Source organism: Felis catus, chromosome C2 (assembly GCF_018350175.1).
Source record: "Felis catus isolate Fca126 chromosome C2, F.catus_Fca126_mat1.0, whole genome shotgun sequence".
Lineage (NCBI taxonomy): Eukaryota > Metazoa > Chordata > Mammalia > Carnivora > Felidae > Felis > Felis catus.
The window spans coordinates 132,742,785-132,768,106 of NC_058376.1; the positions used below are offsets into that span (position 1 = coordinate 132,742,785).

The 25,322-nt window shown below is 36.1% G+C and overlaps 1 protein-coding gene across 8 annotated transcripts in view; it reads right to left on the bottom strand.

Annotated features, from left to right (window-relative positions):
- The window catches only part of ANKRD28 (ankyrin repeat domain 28), a 202,150-nt gene that overhangs the window by 65,126 nt on the left and 111,702 nt on the right, over positions 1–25,322 (bottom strand). For 5 of the 8 annotated variants that reach the window (XM_045037633.1, XM_045037631.1, XM_045037630.1 and 2 more), the window contains 2 exons: positions 21,334–21,412; positions 3,087–3,157 (listed from right to left, as the gene is read on the bottom strand). In XM_045037633.1, the coding sequence (XP_044893568.1) occupies positions 3,087–3,157; positions 21,334–21,412 (150 nt within the window). The remainder of the gene's footprint in view (positions 1–3,086; positions 3,158–21,333; positions 21,413–25,322) is intronic. The other 3 variants (XM_045037635.1, XM_045037636.1, XM_045037634.1) reach the window with 1 other exon arrangement.

Here is a 25,322-nt window from a genome sequence, read left to right on the forward strand (position 1 = left end):
TCTGTCTCTCTCTCTCTGCTCCTTCCCTTTTCATGCTCTGTATCTCTCTCTCTCTCTCTCTCTCTCTCTCTCTCTCTCTCTCTCTCTCTCTCTTTCTAAAATAAACATTAAAAAAAAATTTTAAGAAAAAACTCAGCTAAATATCCTATGACACAGATTTTAATAAAATTATGACATATGGGGTGATGACAAAAGGTTAAATAATTTTGTCCAAAGAGTATTTATTCATTGCTTGGGGTCCACCTAGAAGAGTTTCTACAGCACTAGCTGTCTGTGGCTCTGCCTTTTTAAAAGCAATTCTTACCACTGATTTGAAGTCAGGCATGGGAAAAAGAAGGGCTAACACATTCGCAAATAAACGTAATAGTGGGAGGGACTGCTAATATCTCATGTGATAATATAAATTTGGGGTCTTGACAGAACTAAGATGTAATTCCTAAAGTTAAAAAAGTAAATGTATATCTTCCAGAGGATTTAGCAGTGTGATGTGGCTTCTTAAAAAAAAAAGCTAAAAAAACCAAAACAAGAACACACAAAAAGCCCTAATACTCAGCAATCAATTTATTCAGAAGAATACTCAGCATTGAGAGAGCTAAACTGTATGCTCCGACTTGAAGAATGGCAGTCACAAATCACCACTGGAGATGAGATGAGTCAGCCAGCCAATACGATGAGGTGTGTGGAAGCCATGTCACTGAGGGAGAGTGAGGAGTTTAGGATTTGTAACCCAAAGCAGCCTTTCTCAACCCAGGTAAAGTGCAGGAATTAAGCACTAAGGCATCCTCTTTGTGACGAATTAACTTCTCCACTATGTTCTATGATGGTGTTAGCTTCCAAAGGCCTTGGAGGATTGGCACCCTCTTTAGGGCTTTCTTCTCTCACAGTACTTCAAAAACATAAACCAAAGCTGCCTAAAATTTTGTCTTTTCCATACCCTTCTGTGGCTATATTTCCTTATTCAATGAAATTAAGTACAGCACTCTTTTGCTCTCAGGATGTAGTAGAAAAAATGAAAAGAACATGGGTGCAACTGGTATTCCTGACTAGGTTTCCTACAAAAGAATACTACTACACAGCCCAGTAATTTTTAGGCTGAAAGCATACTCAAGAAACTTATTAAGATCACTGCTTTCTAACCTACAGCTTGCCTGTAAGTTCAGGCTAAGTACATAGTTTTAAAAAATCAGCTGTTAAGTCTTTGGGCAGAACCTGCAACCTTCCTCTAATATTAATTACCTTGAGAATTTCTGGTCTGTTTTACCATCTCTACAAATATGCAAAGTGTCCCTTATGACTTAATTTGGCAAAACTCCATTAATTTTAATAATCATATTCCCAAGGGTCATACTAAAAACTGGATAGGTATGACTAACTTATTAATAGGTCCCAATGACAGTAATGTTTATCTTCCTTAACTGTCTTGTTTACAGAAACTTTTTTTTTTTTTAATTTTTTTTTTCAACGTTTATTTATTTTTGGGACAGAGAGAGACAGACAGAGCATGAACGGGGGAGGGGCAGAGAGAGAGAGAGAGAGGGAGACACAGAACCGGAAACAGGCTCCAGGCTCTGAGCCATCAGCCCAGAGCCCGACGCGGGGCTCGAACTCCCGGACCGTGAGATCGTGACCTGAGCTGAAGTCGGACGCTTAACCGACTGCGCCACCCTGGTTAGCCCTCTTATAAAGAGTTTCTGTAGGGGCGCCTGGGTGGCGCTGTCGGTTAAGCGTCCGACTTCAGCTCAGGTCACGATCTCACGGTCCGGGAGTTCGAGCCCCGCGTCGGGCTCTGGGCTGATGGCTCAGAGCCTGGAGCCTGTTTCCGGTTCTGTGTCTCCCTCTCTCTCTCTCTCTCTGCCCCTCCCCCGTTCATGCTCTGTCTGTCTCTCTCTGTCCCAAAAATAAATAAACGTTGAAAAAAAAAATTTTTTAAAAAAAGAGGGCTAACCACAAACTTAACATTACCAAGGAATTTCAGAATTCAAAATATTTTGGTTAATGTCTTAGTTTTCATGATAATCCCCAGATCTGCTTAAGATCACAGAGCTAGAAAGTGGCAAGTGAGATCTGTAGCCAGTTTCTCCAGATCCAAGCTGCACATTCCAGCAGCTACAGCACATCACAGACCCAGATGTGGTAAGATGTGCTCCAGTGCACCACCCACGGTTCTCTCCCTCCCGTTCCTCCCAACTAGGAGGCTACAGCTAACAGACTGCGGCAGTCACGTTGCAGGGTTTGAAATCCCTCCCAGCCGCTCACCCTCTACTTCTCTTCACTTGTTTAATTCTTGTTCTGGGTTCAAGATGTAGTTCATAGTGAGAAATACAAAGAAAAGTGAAGAGATAAGAGTTCTTTGGACACAATGCATTTTTAAAATGCACCGAATACATTTTAGAAAGAGTAAAATGACAGAAAAAAGAGGGTCTAGGTTTTCATCCCATTTCTAGTTGAGTGGTTTCTGGCAAATGATGAACTACAATTCCCTCAAAATATCTATCCTACAAGGATGTCATGAGGACTAGAAGTATGAAAAACATAAAAATGAATGTTCTCCAAAAATGTCAGTTATCTTGAAGAGTAAATAGTATAGGGTTACAAATAAGAAGAAGCTGTTCTTCCCCATAAGACACCTAGAATTTTTAGGTTATATATTTAGAACTGGTAAAATGTGAGATCGAGCAATGTTTTTGAAGCTAATTTCAGTGTTTAACCAAACGATACTTCAATGAATCACTATATACTGCTGAGATTATTTCTTGATTACACTCAGCAGAACCTCTGCAGCCTGTCCAGTAGAGATAAGATTGAGGAGGATTTTATAAGACAACAAATAATTTCTCTTGTAGGACATATACAAGGAGGGTTTTCTATTCTTTGCTATTTCAGACTCTTCAAGAGACCTTAGTCACAAAAGAGAAATGGGGAACACTTAACTTGGTTTGTACAAATTCTAAAGTCAAATAACCAATCTAGGTATTTTCAGTTGCTTTTTCCTACTTGTGAAAACACAGAATTTTAATATGGGCTCACAGGCAGGCCTACTTATAATGTTTTTATATATGATGTATTTACTAAGAGAAATTTCATACCTCACTACAAGATGCAACTGCTCTGTGTAAAGGTGTCAACCATTTGCTGTCTTTGGCATTAACTCTAGCTCCTGCAACAAGAAGAAAAAAATAAATTGAAATATTTTACATAAAATATTTTAAATAAATTTCCTGAAATATTAGTTATATATAGTCCAAATTGGGTAAGTAACAACTGAAAAAGTAGTACTTCATTTTTTTATACTTTCTGCTAATAAATTACCATTAAATCACAAAACAAAATTCTCCAATAAGGTATTAGCTCTTTTTATTAAAAATAAAAGAAACATCCTTTTATATATAGATTAGAAAAGCACCTTTATACAGAGCATATTAAAGTAAAAATAAGATCCCATTTTAAATCGTGTCTTAAAAAAGTCAAATACTTAATAAGAATACTCCTATGTAAAACGCAGACCATTACAAAGTCTTCATTACATTTCTTTACTAAGAATCTATCATGGTATAAAGCAATATAATATCAAAATAGTTCTTCAATGAGGATAAAAACTGCATTAGGTATTCCCGTGTAAAATGGATACAATGGCTACCGACTTAAGGAAAAAAAACTGAGAAAGAAATGAATGAACCCACATGTCTTTCTGGGTTACACCTAAAGGTTTAAATAATTACAAAAATATCAACTACGTACAGTTATTTAAAAATCATTGCTGGGGCACCTGGGTGGCTCAGTCGGTTAAGCATCAGACTTGGTTTCAGGTCATGATCTCACAGTTTGTGAGTTCGATCGAGCCCTGTGTCGGGTTCTGTGCTGACAGCTCAGAGCCTGGAGCCTGCTTGAGATTCTGTCTCCTCTCTGCCCCTCCCCTACTCACACACTGTCTCTCTTTCTCTCTCTCAAATATAAATCAACATTAAAAAAATTACAAAAAGTCACTGGCAATGGATAAAAATTATCCTTAATAGAATATAAATACATTTAGTGAGACCAAAAAAAAAAAAAAAAGAGGGAAAAATCTATTGGCTATATAAAGTCCACTGATTTTGTACCTAAATCCCAACCAAACAGAAGCAGCAACCAAACTGTAGCATCAGTATATATCTAAGTAAAAACACACAGCCCCAGCTCTTAAAAGTGTAGAGGGACTGGCAATAGGTCCTACACTATAAACAATCCTATATTTATATCCAAGATCATTACTAGCTAGTAAGAAAGGCCTTTAGATATCTAGTCCAAACTCCTTATTTTCTAGATGATGAAACACAGGTACGGCGGATAGCTTAACATCAAAGTATAGTAGAACCAAGGCTAAATTCAGATGTCTAATGTTTACACTGTATGTTTTGAGTGTGAGGTTCCAGGGAATAATCAAGTGACTCGAAGTTACAGCTCTAATAACTACTAGCTATGGGTTCCTAACTAGCTGCGTGATCCCTCTCAACCTGTTTTTTCATCTATAAAGCAGATCTCCTAATACCTTGTTACAAAGATTAACATGATAAACACACAATACATGTATATTAGAATAGATTTAAAATTCTTGAATGTGAGAGAAAAATGAAATGAAATGTAAGTGTATAAAACCATCCACAAATGTAAGAAGTTGAAATTCTGAGAGGAGCTAAACTCTGAGCAGTGACAGTGAGGACACTGAAAGAAACAAGAACCAACATGAGAGCTTTTCATGATTGTTCAGTTAGGCTTTGGGCGAAAGACAGGAGCTCAGCAAAATGAAGAACAGCTACAGAGAGTAGTATAATATTCATGTAATAGACATCTGAACAACCATCTGCTAGGCTCTTGGGAGACCAAAATGGTTAAAACACAGACTGCCTGAGTACAATAAAGTCAGCATTTATTTTGTGTAAGATCATCATCAAAAATCATCATGCAGATAGTGCAAACATTTTAAATGTTTACTGGTTAGGAGGTTAGAGTCCTTAGAGACAATAAAGGGGCAATATAGAAGCTAGGCTTCTTCATTCTCCCATTTATCTGGTTGGAATTTCAATTGTTCTCCATTATCCTTGTACCTCTCTCTACAATTTTTTATTTATGTGCATAGTTGAAAGGCAAGAATTGGCCTTAAAGCCTCAAAGGTAGTGACACACTCAGAAAAGACAAGTACTCTGGACAAAGGCAGAAAAGAATGAGGCCTGATTATGGACCTTCAGCAAATGGGAAGGGTCAAAAGTCTGGCTGCAGATATTAATTAACAAGGAAATACAATGTGGCTGTCATGAAAAATGAGAAAAATCTTTATGTGCTGATAAAGATCTGAGAAATAAAAAGTGAAAAAAGCAGTGAGAACTGTTTGAATAATATTCTTTAATTTTATGTAGAAAATGGAAGAGATAAGTATCTACGGAAAAGATAAATATCTATATTCATATTTGCTTTATATGCAGAAGAAAACTCTGGAGGAAGACTAAGACATTAATAACAGTGGTTGCCTATACATTTGTGTAGGTGGTGGGGTACAATGAGAACTGTGTGATAGAGGACTGGGGTAGAAAGGCAACTTCACTGTACCACATACCTTTAAATATATATTTAAAATTTTTAAAATAAAATTGATATATGACTTACTAAAAAAAAAAAAAAAAAAGAAATGTACTGAAGAAGGAATAAAAGGAATGGCCATAAAAAATTCCAAGAATGTGGCTTCAAGTGCTTCAAATTGGAAAGTAACTAGGAAGAAAGTAAAGATAGGTTTGTCTTTCTTTGGAACAGTTATCACATACACAGTTGAAGGATGAAAATCCAATTTTCATGGCCATTTGTCAGCCCAAAGTAAAAGACTCTGCTGGTACCATTTTTCCACTTTAAGTTATGATAATTAAGTAGTCTTTCTTTCTCTTCACTTATTTTTTTTAATGTTTTTTTTTAATGTTTATTTAATGTTTCTCTTTGAGAGAGAGAGAGAGAGAGAGGGTGAGAGAGTGGGGGAGAGGCAGAGGCAGAGGGAGAGGGAGACACAGAATCTGAAGCAGGCTCTGAGTTGCCAGCACAGAGCCTGATGTGGAGTGTGAACCTACAAACTGTGAGATCATGACCTGAGCCAGTCTGACTCTTAACTGATTGAGCCACTCGGGTGCCCCATCTCTTCACATTTAATAACAAATTTTATTGTTTTTATTATTTTTTAAATGTTTATTTTTGAGAGACAGAACGTGAGCGGGGGAGAAGCATAGAGAGGGAGACACAGAATTGGAAGCAGGCTCCAGGCTCTGAGCTGTCAGCAGAGATCCTGATGCGGGGCTCAAACTCATGAACTGTGAGATCATGACCTGAGAGGCAAATTTGGACACTTAATCGACTGAGCCACCAGGTGCCCCATAATAACAAATTCAAAGTTAATTTATCAAAAAACATGAGTGACTGTAACAATCCACTGATAGTTTACTGAGGATACAAAATACTACTACTTGCTATTAATGTAACAGGCAACTTGATTAAAAAATCTGGCTTGTTCTTTGTAGATTCTAAAGATAGTTATCTGAAGGAAGATGAGTACCATCGAATTTTAGACATCTGATCATATCTTTTTCAGAAGACACTCATCTTTTGTTTAAACCATGTGTTTCTTCTAATAGCATTAATCAAATGTTTTAATTCCTTGGAAATCAAAAGTCAAGTATATGAGAAATGGTTGAACTACTTCTAAGGACACCAACAGAACAAATATCTCGCCTGCCCGCATCCATTAATTAGTATGCGCTTTACATATTAACAGGCAAATACGGCATAGCAATAATGCACATTATAAGAGCAGCAGTGGGTATAAAATGAAAATGGAGTAACAGCAACAAGCATGGCGGCACACTTCAGATGGCCAGGCTCCCAAAAATCATCTTATGAGAATTGTGAAGGTAACCAGACTTCTGTTCTACACAGACGGCTCCAAAATTAACTATATATTCATAATCACAAACTACAAAGTCATTCCACTAATGGAAAATATATTTCTAGAGTAAAGTTTACTAGTCTAATAGCTGAAAACCAGTCACAATGGCTAACAATGAAGATGGAGACAGAGGAAAAAAGATCATATCAACTTAAAACATAAAACAGCCTTCAAAGAGAGAAAATCAAAATGTAACAGCTCTAGTGACTACACCATATACTCTATACATGGCAGAGTGTAATATTTGTGGTTTCTAAATCACCAAGAAAGAATTAATTCCTTTACTATTTCCTAATCATCAAAACAGAAGAGAATATATAACAGCAGCTCCATCCCTAGTGTTGAAGTTAGGTTACTGGGAGGCCCTCGGGTAAGAGGAAGAACTGCTGAGAAATTGAAGAAAATTAAGATAGGAATTTAAGAATGGTATTACTGACTGACTACTGCAAACCAACATTTACAGAAAATCTCTCAGTGCAAGAAGCACATTTCATTAAATCCAAGACAGTTATGTCCAATAGTATACCAAATACTTTCTTTACGAGACTCCCCCGCCGCCACAAATCCACATATAAGGGAAATCTATGAGCCTTCCCTTAAGATAATAAATAAGCAGCCAGCACATATGCCATGTCAAATATCTGAATTTGGATCCATCTTCCCAGAGTAGAAATGTGATTAGATTTCTGCAATATTAAAAGCAAAAAAGAAAACAAGCAAACAAAAAACAACTGCAAGGTAACCAAAACAGATTGTATCCATTTGATACCAGAGTTAATGATTATATAGAAAAATTCAGATAACCAGCTTCTCTTTTCATTTCACACAGTCTTTTCATTTAATAATTCATATATATAAAAATGTACTCTGACAGTTTATAAAAGAAAAAAAATTAAGGTAAGATTTCCAAGATTAAGCAAATGCCCAGTTCATTTGAAGATAAACAAGAAAATAATTTTTTTAAAAATCTGATTTACTTACATCAGTCTATTCTGGGCTCTAGACAACAGTGTAGCTGAAGAGAGGTCTGGACTCATGAAGAGACAGTCAGGGGTTAGTGGAAGGAGCCGGGGAGCAGGAACTGTGATCTAATAATGGCTCTGTAACCAGCAGGCTGTGTGACCTAGGGGGCTGTTCCCCACAACCCAGACCTTCACGTTGTTAATCATAATCCCTGTCTCCTATGCCTTGCTGTGTACATGGAGGATGGGGTAGAGGGCGAGGGAGGATGGGGCCCAGGTTGAAACAACAGAGGGAGCTCCTGTTTCCACAAAGTGGGTTCCACAGGTCAGGAACTCAGATCAGGAGCATCCCACTTGACTCTAGGTCTCAACTCATCTGTTTTTTCCCCTAATCAGTCAACAAAATGTGCCAATTCTCTGAGCTTTGAAAACTCAGTTATTAGTAAAACAAGGGTTTTGCCAAGTGATCTGTATGATCCATTTCTAGTTACAACATTCTATTCTATTTTGAAACAGGTATCCAGAATGAATTATTTCATACTTATTAAATACCTTGCCCTACCTTAACATTAGGTAGATGAGGTAGCATCTTCATAATCTATACCAGGGTGTCTTCAAATTACAGCCCACAGATTGCCAACCACCTACTGGGTAAATAAAGTTCTACTGCAATACAGCTACACCTATTACAATGTTAACTATGTGGCTTTCACATTAGAGGAGTAGAATTAAAAGTAGTTGCCAGGTGTCTGTCTGGCCCTTTACATAAAAAGTCTATTGACCTCTGAGCTAGGCTAAGTACTTGATAGTAGATATTATTAAAGTTATTTCTATTGTCAAGGTGTTTATAATCATTATAAGTACTCCCACTAATAATATTCTCAAGCTTCTCCTTACAGAGAATAATTCTCTTTGCTACTCCTAAGCTTCAGAGGAGACTGTCCAAATCCAGTGAGCTGGACCAGGAGCCAAACACTTTCATTACTCTTCTCAAACTGGAAATAATGCTTTCCTTTGGCTGCCTACCATAAGCAGTGGTAAAAGCTTCAGATTCTGTTTTCAGGTTGGGAGTGGAATAAGCAAAAAACAATTACATTTCCACTTTTCCACCTGCAATGCTAAAAAACAAACAAACAAAAAATCCAAAAGCTGCTGAACTGTATCATTTATGATGGTATTATGGACACCAGATACCATGGTTGAACTGTGTCCCCTCCACCCTTCCCAAATTCATATGTTGAAGTCCTAAACCCAGCACCTCAGAATGAAAACTTATTTGAAAACAGGGTCTCTACAGAGATAAGTTAAAATGAGGTTATTAAGGTGGGCCCTAATCTAATATGAGTGGTATCCTTTCAAGCAGAAGAAATGTGGACTCAGATATGTACAGACAGAAGACACAAAAAGAAATGGTCATCTACAAGCTATGGAGAGAGGCCTAGAACAGATCCTTCCCTCACAGCCTCATAATAAGTGATGCCACCAAAACCTTGATCTCAGACTTTTAACCTCTAGAATTATGAAAAAATAAATTTCTGCTGTTTAAGTCACTCAACTTGTGGTACTTTTTTATAGCAGCCCTAACAAACTAATATACCAGCAATGAAGGTTTTCAAGGGCCACATACTTTATGTCTAATTCCTTATACCAAAAACGTAATATTCGTATTTCCTTATTAAGGACTATATTTTCTATAACAGACTAACCAAATGAATTTTTGACTTACACAACACAGTCATTTACCAGTTAATCACACACTAGAAACAGTCTGAGGTACTGCTAAACCTATAATTTTAAATACAAGCATTAAATGAATAGCTGTCATAAAAGTATATATAGTTTGTAGCCAAGAAAATTTAGTCCTTAAAACAGAAGTTCTTCACTAAAAGTAATTATCTACACAAATTTTGCTAAGTCAGTGGGCAGAATGGAGGGGGCAGAGTGAAGAGGGAAGCAAGACTACAGCAGAGTAACTTTTGGCCAGTTATTAAATCTAAATACCTTAGTTTCCCTCTCTATAATAATAATACCTTCACAGAGTTAAGAGTGAAAAAGTAAATTTAGAATAGTACTTGAAAGGTAGTAAGAGCACAAAGTTTCCTCTTACTATTTTACCTCAAAAAATAATAACTGTGAAGTTAATTCCACTAGACTCCAGTGTTACTACAGGTTCTACAGAAGGATTTACTTGTTTGATTACACATAACACGTCAAGAATGATACCCCTCATCCAAAAATCTTGGAGGTGCATCATGTATAAATGTATGATTTCCAATGAATTTAGTTCTGGACTGCAGGCTAAAGAGAGTCCGTAGTTTTGCTCTTAACAAAAAACCTAACCAAAATATAAAAGAGAATATGAGGAAATAACATCCTTAATACAACAAGAAAACAGTTGCACCTGCAAACCAAACTATGAAAATTTCCACCAAATACAGTGAAATCTATACCAAAATGAGGAAGGATACCAAATGAAGCTTCTTTGGATTTGGGGAAGGCCACGGAGTCTTCTAAAAGAATGTGTTTGTGTGTATGTGCATCTGTCCTTTTTTCCCTGCTGTGTCCCAGAACCTCTTTCTAACAATCTTTTAGATGATCTACAGCAGTATGTGGGTAATTCACAGGACTCTAACTTCACAATACAGAAGAACAAAGTGGGGCAGTTCTAAAAGAGGGACCAACCGGCATCTTTACTATTTTTGACCCAAATGAAGATGGAGGGTAAGAGCCAAACACCAGCAGATGACTACCTAAGGACCTGTGATCTAAGGAGGTAATGACATGAAGTACGCAAAGAACTGAAGGAAGCTCCTCTGCTAGACTGAGAAAACCCATTTAGTGTGAGAGCTACTGGAACAAACCTAACTGATGCTCACTTTTTGCCCCTGCCTACTCTATTTGTTAGCAAATAGCTGTTCCAAAGAAAAGAATATTATTCAAAGATACGTAAAGATGCAGCATGGGACACTAGGAAAAATATATATGGTAACAGAATACACTGAGCAAACAGTCAATAGGTATATCTGAAAGAAATTATCCCAGGAAAGCAGAGGATGAATCTATAAACTACTCTATACACAACCTCAGAGAAAGTAAGCTCTGAAGAGAGACCTTAAAGAGTTCCAAGACAGAGGAAAAACAATGCAAAGGGATGAGAGCTGGCAGAGATCAAGAAAGAAAGAAGGAAAATAAGACAATCATAGATAAAAGCCTAGAAATTACAGAAGGTAAAATAAACATGATTTAAAACACAGCCAGGAATCTGAACCACAGTCCAAAAACCTACATCAGACCAGGTCACTTCCCTCAAAAACTCTCCTTTGGTTTTCCACGTCACTTTAAGGGCCAAACCAAGTCTTTGCCAAAGCCTATAAGGCCACACATGATCTGGAACCTTGCTGCCTCCTCCACTTCTTTTCCTGTTTTTTGCACTTGCCTCCAAACATGCCACCACCTCAGGGTGTCTGGTCTTGTTCTCTCCATTTCCTCTAAATATCTGCATGGTGTACAAGGTTTGCTTCCTCATCTCCTTCATTTATCTGCTCAAATGTCATATAACACTGAATCTTTTCCTAATAACCTAATATAAAACAGGAACTGATCCCCACCCAATATACTATTGCTTTAATCTTCTCATAACAATTATCACTTACAAGACAAGCTATAGGTATTAACTTCTTACTCCTCCATCAAAACAAACTCCATGAAGGCTGGGACTTCCATCTATTTTATTTACTGCTCTACCCACAGCACCTAGAATAGTGCTTGATACACAGACACGCTCATTAAACATTTGATGCATGAATGAAGGACAATAACCTAAAACTAAAAGGAAAAGATAAAATTACAATCAGAGAAAATCTCATAGAAAAACATACAGTAGAAAAAATTTACTGACAGAAAAACACAGAAATAAAATATTCAAAGATTCAGTGGACAATAAACATGAAATAAAAATCTAAGTTTTAGGGGCATCTGAGTGGCTCCGTTGGTTAGTCTTGATTTTGGCTCAGGTCATGATCTCACGGTTCGTTTCAGCCCTGCATTGGGCTCTGCACTGACACTGCAGAGCCTGCTTGGGATTCTGTTTCCCTCTCTGCCCCCACCCCCCTGCTCACTCTCTATCACTCTATCAAAATAAGTAAAAATAAACTTAAAAAAAAATCTAAATTTCAGAGCTAGAAGTGCATACTGACATTTCCCAGCAAAAATAATCAACAGATTTAGCCTGTGTAAGTTAGTACTGGATTTTAAGGATAAAGAATTGAATCCTACAGGCATCCAGGCAAAAGAGAAGTGACCACAATGGTGGAGGTGGTATTGGGGGCAGGGGAGGTGGGGGGGTGGGGGTGGGGGAGGGGGGGGAGAGTGGGGAGATGGAAATGGTCAGCAGAGAAGAGCCTGATCCAAGACTTGCATTTAATGCTAGAAGATACTGAAGTAACATCTATAAAGTTGAGAGTAGAAAGCATGAATCAAGAATTTTATAAGTAGCCAATCTACCTTTCAGTTAAATAAAAAAGGCAACAGTCCCAAATAAATAAGAATAAATAAATAAATAAGAACAGTCCCAAATAAATAAATAAGAATGAGCTCTTACTGAAAATTAAAAAAAAAAAAAAAAAGAAATAACAACAACAACAAAAAAACACCCAGCCCCCAACAACTTGATGATGTCTATACAACCAAGAGATACACAAAAATAAAAAAACCTGGGGCTAGAGAAGCAATGGATAAGGACTGGGGGTGCGTGTGAAAACAGTGGGAATTCTGATTACAAAATAGAACGTAAAGTCGTAATTCTTGACAATGAAAACACAAGAGTGAAACAAATTAGAGAACACGGTTTCCTACTTCCCACCATAGGAAGTCAGAAAACAATCAAAATCCAAACACGAACATGGAAGGACAGGGCTATAGGCTGATGTCAACATTTTTATTTTCTTCATTTTTCATTTCAGAGAAATATGTAGCTACAAATAACCTTGTTATAAACACCAAAGTAGTTTTTATAATATAAAATTAATGCATTTACTTTATTGTGTTTTTATTGAAGCATATCATGACTTTGGTATAATGCAAGAGCTAAATGGGGATTGTTTCACATTAATTTTCTTAAGATTATTATTTTTTTAATTTAAATTCAATTTAGTTAACATACACTGTAGTCCTGGCTTCAGGTAGAACCCAGTGATTCATCTCTTACATATGATACCCAGTGCTCATCCCAAAAAGTACCTCTTTAATGCCCATCCCCCCATCATTATGACTATAAAATGTCACTAATTATTGTTATTTTTCATTTTTTAGTGTTTATTTGAGAGAGAAAGAGCGCGCGCACGCACACATGAGTGGGAGAGGGGGAGACAGAGAGGGAGACACAGAATCCAAAGCAGACTCCAGGCTCTGAGCTGTCAGCACATAGCCCGATGTGGGGATTGAACTCACAGACCCGAGATCATGACCGGAACCAAAGTCAGACACTTAACTGACTGAGCCACCCAGGCGCCCCAAAATGTCACTAATTATTAATATGAAAGGCAGGAGCAATCTGCCCTGAACTTTCTATGTTAACAGTTTTCACTGCTAACATGAACAGATAAGCCTACTTTTGTTGCCTACTTTCTCCTCTCCATGTATTCCATTCTCTTCTTTGTTTAGAGACTCAATCAGGTCAAACACCTAGTTTCAATTCTAATTTCCTAAGTAAACTTATTAAAAGTTCATTCAATATGATTATAAAGTTGTTTGATGGACACAGAATTTGAAATCGAGGGTATGGAAATCAGAGTCTAACCTGGGCCTCAACAACCACAGCTTTCACACCAATTTAAGTAGAACTCTTAAAGCACCACTACACAAACTTAAAGTCTACTTTTGCAGATTTAAAGTATACTATTTGGACACTACTGTATTGAGTGATATTTATACTTTTCCTCACAGTTTTACTGCGATATAACTGACTTATTGACAATAAATTTCATATTAAAAAAAGATGTAATTGACTTATATAACAATGTATTAGTTTAAAATACACATGATGGGGCGCCTGGGTGGCGCAGTCGGTTGAGCGTCCGACTTCAGCCAGGTCACGATCTCGCGGTCCGTGAGTTCAAGCCCCACTTCGGGCTCTGGGCTGATGGCTCGGAGCCTGGAGCCTGTTTCCGATTCTGTGTCTCCCTCTCTCTCTGCCCCTCCCCCATTCATGCTCTGTCTCTCTCTGTCCCAAAAATAAACAAACATTGAAAAAAAAAATTAAAAAAAAAATTTAAAATACACATGATTTGAAACGTATATTGTGAAAAAATTACAATAAGTTAACATCCATCACCTCAAATAGTTAAAAAAAAACATTTGTGACAACTTTGACGATCTACTCTCCTATAACTTTCAAATATACATTATTGTTTACTATAGTCAACATGCTATACATTACATCCCCAGAACTTACTTATAACTAGTAGTTCCTACCTTTTGACTGCCTATACTCATCTCCCCCAACCTGGCAACCATCAATTTCTTTTGTTTCAATGAGTTCAGTTTTTTTCAGATTCCACATATAAGTGAGAATATGCATTACTTCTTTCTCTAACTTATTTCATTTAGCATAATGTTCTCAAGGTCCATCCATCTTGTTGGATCATTGACAAGTTATCTTTTTTATGGCTGAACAATATTCCAGTGTACACATACACACGATTTCTTTATCCATCCATTGACAGACATGTAGGCTGTTTCCATGTCTTGCTTAATGAGAATAATGCTGCCATTAACACGCGAGTGCAGATATCTCTTCTAGATAGTGATTTCATTTCCTTTGGGTATACACTCAGAAGTGGAATTGTTGGATCCTATGGTAGGTAGTTCCATTCTTAATGTTTTGAGGAACCTTCATACTGTTTTCCACGGTAGCTCTACCAATTTACACTCCTACCAACAGTACACAAGGCTTTCCTTTTCTTTACATTCTTGCCAAAACTTTTCACCTCATCTTTTTCATAAAAACCATTCGAATGAGTGTGAGATGATATGTCATTGTGGTTTTGCTTTGCATTTCCCTGATGAATAGTGATGATGAGCATCTTTTCATGTATCTGTCAGCCATATGTAGGTCTCTTTTGGAAAAAGGTCTTTCCAGTTCCTTTGCCCAAAATTTAATCAGATTGTTCTGCTATTGATTTGTATGAATTTTCTATATTTTGGATATCAATCCCTTATGAGATACAAAATTTTAAATATTTTCTCCCATTCTGTACATTGCTTTTTCATTTTGTTGGTTTCCTTTGCTGTACTGAATGAAACCTTTTAGTTCAATGTAGTCCCTGCTTGTTATTTCTGCTTTTGGTGTCAAATCCCAAAAAAATCACTGCTAAGACTGAGGTCAAAGAGCTTACCCCCTACAATTTCTTCTAGGAATTTTATGGTTTCAAGTCTTTAACCCATTCTTAGTTGATTTTTGTATATGGTAGGAGACAGTGGTAAGGTTTCATTCTCTGCATGTGACTGTTCAGTGTTCCCAACACCATTTATTGAAAAAACTGCCCTTAACCCATTGCATATTTTTGGCTTTGTCATAAATTATCATATACACATGGATTGAGTTCTGGGTTTTCTTTTTGCTCCACTGATCTATGTGTCTATTTTTATGCCAATACCATACTAGTTTGGTTACTACAGCTTTGTATATAGTTTGAAATCAGAAAATGTGATGCCCTTAGCTTTGTTTTTCTTTTCCAAGACTGTTTGGGTTATTTGGGGTCTTTGTGGTTCCATACAAATTTCAGTACTGTTTTCCTACTCCTGTTACAATGCCATTGGAATTTTGATAAAGACTGCAAAAGCATTAAAGCTGTAGATTGCTTTGGGTAGTATAGAGATTTAACAATATTAATTCTTGTAATTCATGAGCATGGAATATCTTTCCATTTATTTTTATCTTCTTCAATTTCTTTCATCAATGACTTATTTGTTTTCAGTATACAAATCTTTTACCTCCTTGATTAAATTTATTCCTACCTATCTTACTCATTTTGATGCACTTTATATCTTTTTGATGGGACTGTTTTCTAAATTTCTCTTTCTGATAGTACATTATCAATCTATAGAAAGAAACACAATGATTTATGTATACTAATTTTGTATCCGGAAACTTTACTGAATTTATTAGCTCTAACAGTTTTTTGGTGAACTGTACAGTTTTCTATATATAATGTCATGTCATCTACAAATAGAGATAGTTTCACTTATTTCTTTTCAATTTGGATGTCTTTAATTTCTTTTTCTTGCCTATTTGCTCTGCCTGGGATTTCCAGGATTATGTTGAATCAAAGTGAAGAGAGTGGGTACCTTCATCTTGTTCCTGATTTTAGAGGAAAAATGTTCAGCTTTTCACTGTTGAGTATGATGGTAGCTGTGGGTTTGTCATATATGACCTTCATTAGATTGAACACTATGTTGAGTGTTTTTATCATGAATGGATGATGAATTCTGTCAAATGTTTTTACTGCACTGAGATGATCATGTAATTTTTATCCTTCATTTTGTTAATGTGGTGCTTCTCAATGATTTGCAGATGTTGAACCATTCTTACATTCCTGCAGTAAACCCCACTTGAAAATGGTGTATGATCCTTTTAATGTACTATTGAATTTGGTTTACTGATATTGTGTTGAGGATTTCTGCATCTGTGTTCATCAGGAATACTGGCCTATAATTTTCACTTCTCGTAGTATCCTTGTCTGGTTTTGTTATCAGGACAATGCTTGCCTCATAAAAAAAGAAGTCTGGAAGTGTTCCTTCTTCTTCCTTAAAATTTGGTAGAATTTACCAGTGAAGCCATCTGTCTTGACTTTTCTTTGTTAGGAGGTTCTTGACTACAGACTCGATCTCCTTACTAGTAATTGGTCTGTTCAGATTTCCTATTTCTTCATGATGCAATCTTGGTAGGTTGTATGTTTGTACAAATTTATCCATTTTTTCTTGGTTGTCCAATTTGTTGGTATATAACTATTCATTGTCGCTTACGATCCTTCATATATATATATATTTTTTAATGTTTATTTTTGAGAGACAGAGTGTGAGCAGGGGAGGGGCAGACAGAGAAGGAGACACAGAACTGGAAGCAGGCTCCAGGCTCCCAGCTGTCAGCACATAGCCTAATGCGGGGCTCAAACTCATGAACCCCAAGATCATGACCTGAGCCGAAGACGGATGCTTAACCGACTGAGTCACCCAGGCGCTCCTGATCCTTTGTTTCTGTGGGATCAGTTGGCATGATTCCTCCTTCGGATCTTATTTAACTTGAGTAACTCTCCTTTCTTTTCGATAATTCTCATTAACAGTTTGCCTATCTTTTGGGGGGAAAAAAGTTCTTAATTTCATTAATTTTTCTATTGTTTTTAGATTTTCATTTATTTCTACTTTGATCTTTGTTATTTCCTTCCTTCTGGTAACTTTGGGCTTACTTTCTTCTTTCTCTTGTTCTTTGAGGTGAAAAACCAAGCTGTTTGAGTTCTTTCACTTTTCTTAATGCAGGCAATTACTGCTATGAACTTTCCTCTTAGAATTGCTTTTGCTACACCTCATAAGTTTTGGTATATTTTCATTTTCAATTGTCTCAAGATATTTTTTGCTCTTTTCTTTTTTTCACCCATTGGTTGTTCAGTAACATGGCACACCCCTTCTGTATAGTTTTAAAGCCCCCCCCCCACCTTTTTTTGATTCTAGAATTGAGTAAGAATACTCTGTATACAGTCTATTTTGTTTCAACCTTTGTCTTTCTTGGTTGTGGAAATAAACTCTTGTCTGTATTTCCCCAATAGACAAGTCACTCTTCCAGTTAATCATTTCAGAATGAGAGTGGATTACACAATGGGGAGAGGAGAATTTTTAGGAGATTATATCTAAAAGTCACAAAAAAGGTAATTCCTGATATCAGGAATTTATTTATTTATTTGGCAGGACCAAAATAAAGTTGAGGAAAGAAAGGAGTGCTTAAAAAATAATAACCCAGGGACTCCTGTGTGGCTCAGTCAGTTAAGTGTCCAACATGGTCTCAGCTCAAGTCATTATCTCACAGTTTGTGACTTCGAGCCCGCATGAGGCTTCTGCACAGACAGTACAGAGCCTGCTTGGGACTTTTCTCTCTTTCCCTCCCCCACTCTCTCTTTCACTCTCAAAATAAATAAATAAACTTAAAAAAATAATAGCCCAAATTTTAATTATCTATGATGTACCAGGAACTTTTTCTAGGTATCTTAATAACATCATCTCATTTGCTTCAAACCTATAAAATTTATATTAGAAATATAAATGATTTATATTTAAAATGTAAATTTTAAAATATATATAAAAATATTAAATCTAAAAATAAATATAAATTTATAAATTCCTTCAGAAGAGGAAGTTAAAGCTGAGAGATTAAATAACCTCCCAAAGTTCACAAAGGTGCTAAGAGGTAGGACTAAGATTTGCACCTAAATCTATCTGGCCACAGAATCTATGCTCTTTATACTATCTGCTGTGCTTCTCCTGGCAACACAGAGCCTGGTTCATTTACTTTTTTTTCATTTGTAAGTAGAAAATGGAGGTTCTGGCTTAGTAGAAACTTAGCCTTGGATTTCATTCCAACTCATTTTATTCCAGATCCAAGTAAGTTTTTATTTATTTTTCTTAGAGCCTACATGGTTGTCTGAAGAGAAACAAAGTCTAAGGAAGAGCTTGAGTTGCATCCATAGGAAACAAATCATTTGTCTTCTTTCCTTTTCCACTTACCCTGCACCCCCACATTCCTACCTCATTCCCACCTCTCCCGTTCTCACTTCCACGAAAGACCTTGGAAACTGAGACCAAAATGTGAAGAGCCTAAACTTATATTGCTATAACCACACATTCACTCAACAAGTATCCAAAACTATTGTAGGTATTGGGAATAAATATGTTAGAAAACAAAGCTGACTAAATCCATCCTTGCCTTGGAGTTTGCATTCTAGTAAGGAGAGAATGATAGGAAACAAGCAGCAAAATTTTAAAAGAATATCAGATAATAAGTACTAGGAAAAAAGATAACACAAAGGAGAGGGAAAGGATGGTGGCGGTGGTGGCAGTGATCAGGCATCACTTCCCCGAGGGGGTAACATCTGAGCAAGGACATAAAAAAAGGTAAGATCACGTGGCTATTTGAGAAAAGACAGTTTGAGGTTAAAGAAGGAGCAGTTCAAAGACCCAGAATGGAAGGCCAGTGGCATTAGAGCAGAATGTGCAAAAGGGAGAGTAGTAGAAACTGAAGGCAAAGGAAATTTGGAGCCAGGAAATAATACAGTTTGAGGTTAATGTAAAAATGTAATTTTTTATCCTGAGAACTATAAATACAACTATATGAACTATTACCCATGAAACTGATAAAACATAGTATTAAAAGTATTTTTCAAAGACAAGCTGAAATAGTTTTTAATAAATGTATGGTGGTTAATTTTATACATTATTTCTATTCAAATTATTTAAAAGAAATTAAGCATCCTCTCAAATGTTTATTATTTTGAAGCTGATATCTGATATTATCATATCATAAGGCTCATCTGACTATATAATACAGAGACAAGGTAGTCAACCTTCTATAGGTAGCTAAAAATCCTTGGGGCATTCACTTTAAAAGCCAGGGATTAAGTCAAACTTTGAGCATTTGAAAAGTTTCTCATAGGTTAAAAATTAAAAATGGGAAAAAAGAACCCTCCATGTTAAGTCATAACATCTTTGCATTAAAATGTGAAGTAAATAAACAGAATTCTGTGTTAAAATTAGAAACCTAGCAGTATAGTTCTTATCCAAAGTCCTAGACATTAAATTAGCAGGAATTGTACTGTTTGTAGCATACCTATTTCTTAACAAAAAAAGAAACTGTTTCTTGGAAAATGTTTGTAAAGAAAATTCCATATATAAACCTATATCCATCAATTCATATTATTATAGTAGAAACCTTAATTAAGAGGAAATATGATTTTTCTCTTGTACCTCCTCCGTTCTTATCTCTAGTAAATTTAAGCTAGAAACTAGGGAGCTAGCATTCACAGAGGAACAGACATCTTCAAGGAAGTGCATCTGTGATGAAGTTACTCATGAAGAAACTAGTATAAGAATATCATCTGGGAAGCACTGAGTAATGTGTTTGTTGTACACCTGAAACTAATATAACATTGTAGGTTAATTATACTTCAATAAAAAAATAATATTAGCTGGGTCAATATTTAATTATATTTAATTCTATATAAGCATACAATTTGTTATAAAACCCAGATTTTAAAACTTTCATAAACTTATAAAATGGCAAAAGTCTATTTAGGCTATTGAATTGGGATCTTCATTCAAAAATTCTCTCAGTGGTCTTACTCCCCAAAATTAAATGAATGATACTATTTCTCCAATTGCATTGTGTGTATATCGCAATTTGACAACACAAGCACAATTCAAGCACGTGCATCCTTTTCCAACAAATATAATTTATAATAACTTGGCTACAACAAAAATATATCTGAACTCTGAGCTCTGTTTGACGACAGACCGTCTGATCTGTACAATAAAGTACAAGTTCCTAAAATGTATTTTACCGGCCCTCAAAAAGAGTTAGATAGAAGCTACTGACAGATAGACACCTGGCTGCCATCACTTTCAAAATACATCAAATTACTGGGGCGCCTGGGTGGCGCAGTCGGTTAAGCGTCCGACTTCAGCCAGGTCACGATCTCGCGGTCCGGGAGTTCGAGCCCTGCGTCAGGCTCTGGGCTGATGGCTAGGAGCCTGGAGCCTGTTTCTGATTCTGTGTCTCCCTCTCTCTCTGCCCCTCCCCCGTTCATGCTCTGTCTCTCTCTGTCCCAAAAATAAATAAACGTTGAAAAAAAAAATTAAAAAAAAAAAAAACAAAACAACAAAATACATCAAATTACTACCACTTCTCAGTATCTCCACTACGGCACTTGGTCTGAGCAACATCACCTTCCCCTTGAAGAACTGCAATTGTCTCCCAGTTACTCTACGGTGAATCAGGCCTACTATGAATAGTCGATGTACTGCCTGAGCTTATTATATACTGCTCATCTCACCCCATAATTCTCACCTACCTTTTTATTTTTCTATAGCAGTTATCATCTTCTAACATGCTATAACATTTATTTACTTGTATTTATAGCCTGTTTTTCCTTATTAAAGTATACACTCCAGAAGGGCAGTAATCTTTGTTTTGCTCTCTGATGTACTCTACGCACTACAGTAGGACCTAGCACGTGACAGAAGGTCAGCTGTAGAATGAACAAGCAAGTTTCAGCTTAGGAAACAAATATAAGGAAATAGTCAACTAGGTTTGATAAACATTAATTATGACAAAAGTATGCATCATGTGCTCTTATTATATAGAGCTTTACATACCAGATAAAATAAGCAGTTCAATGATTTCTGCATCTCCAAGATAGGCAGCAGCATGCAGTGGAGTTCTCTTTTCATTGTCCTGTGAGAAGAAGGAAATGTGGAACTTAAGTTTTAACATAAACTTGATTTCAGTGTACTTTAAATGAAGAAGAACCATGAACTACCAACTTACAAGTTCCACAACCCTAGTCTAAGTCAGCAAGTCCCATTAACAAAATATTTCCTTGCTAGGAGAAGAAAGACCTGAAAAAATATTTTGGCCTTAAATATAAAGTACAGCAAAAATAAAACCTAAGGTGAACAGAGAAATAGCTTCTTAGGCTTTCTTTGAATAAAGATGCCTATATGCTGCTGATATACGAACGCAAATTTCTTTTCATCCTATTCCTCCTCAATACATTTCCACAATTTTACATAGTTTGGAATTGTTAACCTAACTAAATAAAACAAACCCTAACAAACCAAAAGTTTTGCCTATCAAAATGTTTCCACAGGTACCCCCAGAATATTTCTCTGGGGATTTGAAGTTATCCCTTAAAACAGTCGTAAGGTTTTTCTTAAAATTCCTGCCAATTTTGTTTGTGGCTCTAAAATATATTCCTATCTTTGTAAACATAAAAAAAATACACAGTTTTCCATTTTGCACAGCAAAAAAAATAAAGCATCAACAAAAACAAACAGGCAATCTACTGAATGGGAAATGATACTTGTAACTGATCTATCCTATAAGGGGTTAATATCCAAACTATATTGAGAATCTGTATGACTCAACACCAAAACAAACAAACAAACAAACAATCCAATTAAAAAATAGGCAGAGAACCTGAATAGACATTTTTCCAAAGAAGACATGCAGATGCCCACCAGACACTTGGAAAGTTGTTCAACATCACTAATCATCAGGGAAATGTAAATTAAAACCACAATGAGATATCACCTGTCAGAATCACCAAAATCAAAAAGACAAGAAATAACAAGTATTGGCAAGGATATGGAGAAAAGGCAACCCTTGTACACTTATAGTGGGAATGCAAATTAATGCAGCCACTGTGGAAAACAGTAAGAAAGTTCCTCAAAAAATTAAAAATAGAATTACCATATGATCCAGCAATTCCACTATTGGATATTTACCTCCAAAAAAGAAAAACACTAATTCCAAAAAATATATGCATCCCTATGTTTACTGCAGCATTACATACAACCATGGAAGCAACACAAGTGTCTATCCATAGATACACGGATAAAGATGTGGCATATATACACAATGGACTACTACTCAGCCATAAAAAAAAAAGAATAAAATCTTACCACTTGCAATAATGCTAAGTGAAGTAAGTCAGGCAAAGAAAGACAAATATCATATGAATTTATGTGGAATTTATGAAACTGAACAAATGAACCAAGAAAAAAAAAAGAGACAAAAAAAAAAAAAAAACAACAACATACACACACTCTAACATACACACACTCTAAAATACAGAGAACAAACTGGTGGTTGCCAAAGAGGAGATGAGTTAGGGGATGGGTGGAACAGATAAAGGGGACTCAGAGTACACTTATCTTGATAAGCACTGAGAAATGTATAAAACTACTGAACCATTACATTTTACACCTGAAACTAATGTAACAGTGTATTTAATTATACTGTCATTAAAAAATACATAGTCTTCCAAATCTTTTCAAGAAGAGAAGCTACAACTAATGCAAGGCGTCATGTACCTCCCCTGCTCAAACACCAATGATCTCCAGTTTCAGAAGCAAGATTGTGGGGTAAAGTTGACATTCAGGGATTTTTAATTCATGTTTACACCTCATCTAAAGTTACAAGGGTATTGCTGACTTGGTTGCATCTGAGAAAGCTATTTACATAGAGTTATTTTGAAATTTACACCCAAATTTTTGGATACAGCTTTGTGATAGACTGTTAGTTGTTTTCCATTATTTATTTTCTCTTTTGTCCATACGAATAAAGTCATAGCTGGTTATTTACCCATGCAGTAACAGTATATACTCCTAGTCTGCCTTTAGGTTTTGTTACTTAGTGTGGACCAGTATGGTATGTAAGGTGGAAGTAAAGACACAACTTTCAGGTCATCTTTAATTTAGCAGACAACCACCTTAGAGAAGGACTAATACTTTCCCACTTCCCACAGGCTGGAAGGCAGATGTGAAACTGAGCCAGCTTTGATTCTACAGAGGTTAGGCCAATATACTAGAAGACTATCAAGCAATTAGATGTTGAATGATCTTCTATAGAACAGAGTTGCTCTACAAACCTGGACCACTAACTCCTATACTATTAGGAGAAATAAATTTCCTATTTATTTATCTACTTATTTGAGAGAGCACATGCATGTGGGGGAGAGGGGCAGAGGGAGAAACAGAATCTTAGGCAGGCTCCATGCTCAGCGCCGAGCCCAACGCAGGGCTTGATCCTACAAACGCTGGGATTGTGACCTGAGCTGCAATCATGAATTGGGAGGTTCGACCAACTGAACCGCCCAGCTGCCCCAATAAATTTCTCACTTAAAGAGGTTTGGTGTCTCTTACCGTATTAGAATATGATAGCTTTCAAATTTTAAGAAAAAGAAAAAGTTTATTTCACAATGCAATAATTTTCTAGTTTGGCAATACCCCAAATACTTTAAGAAAGAATAGTTGGACAATTGAGAATAAATTAGGAAAAAAGTTGCTAGTCAAAAGAGAGATGAAAATAATATTAATAGGCAGTCCAAAAAAGGTTTAACAGTAGCATATAAAAAGGTATTATAAAAATGTGTGTATTTATCACTTGCTCTTCATTGGCTTTTCCATATAACTTTAATACATTTGTGATACTGTTTTTTATCATTTAGGTATTAACAGATGCTTCAGTAATGGGAGGTTGGTACAGTGGCTATTAAAATTGTTTAGTGTTAAGAGCTCATGTCTCTCTAACCACAATTAATTTCCACAAGATCATGTTTTTTATTCCAGTATATACCCCACCAAACAGAATTCTTTGCACAGAAATCACTGAATAGTTGTTGATAACCAACATTAGAGCCACTAAAATCTCAGACTTTATTCAAAGCTGAGTCCTAATTTAGTCATTTTAATAAAAGGATCCTTGGTTTAAGGCTTTTCAGTATTAATCATTAACACAGCAAACTTCCCTAGAGTGTTTAAATATGATCAGACTTACTCAAATTGAGAAACATATCTATTGCAAAGGATAAACCACACACACAGCACACACACAAAGTGAGTCATTTATGTGTGAGAGATGTCTGGAATTCTATGACTCAATGCACTGAATACTATTCATGTATTTTATGACTCATGAACATAGTTTTCCTCTCTACAAATCAAACTAAAGGAAAAAAGGAACACATTGGATAATTTTAAAAGAAATAAATCTACCTATATTTTACTTTACGATAGTTAAGTATTGATAATTACACAATATTTAAGATTTCCCTCTAGCAAAATTTACTAATATGAAAAAATGACTATCCCCTTGTACACACTAATTCTAGTTCAGGAAATTTTTAGATAAAGATATTCCTATGTATATGCAAACAAAATGATTAAGTATATTTATTGATTATTGTAGGAAGCAAAATGCTGGAAACAATTTAAATGCCCACCAACAGGCGAATGGCGATCTAAAATGAAATACAAGAAGCTCTTAACCAACCTTCATTTAACTGACTCACATGATTAATCGATACTCTGTTTTCCTGTGTAAAACTAATGAGGACTCTGGCACACGGTGTATTTTGACTATTAGGCTACCACTTTTATTCCCACCACTGGGTGTCTATTTATCAAGGATAAGATGTGTTTGTTACCACAAATGTTTGTCCAAGTTGCAATCATAACTATGTAATTTAAGTATTATTTAAGCTGATAAAATAGGAGTGGGAAAAGCAAATTGTTTCTATGATCACTAGACTGAATATCGCATAAAGACTCAATAAAGGTAAGCTATCAAAAAAAGTGCTACT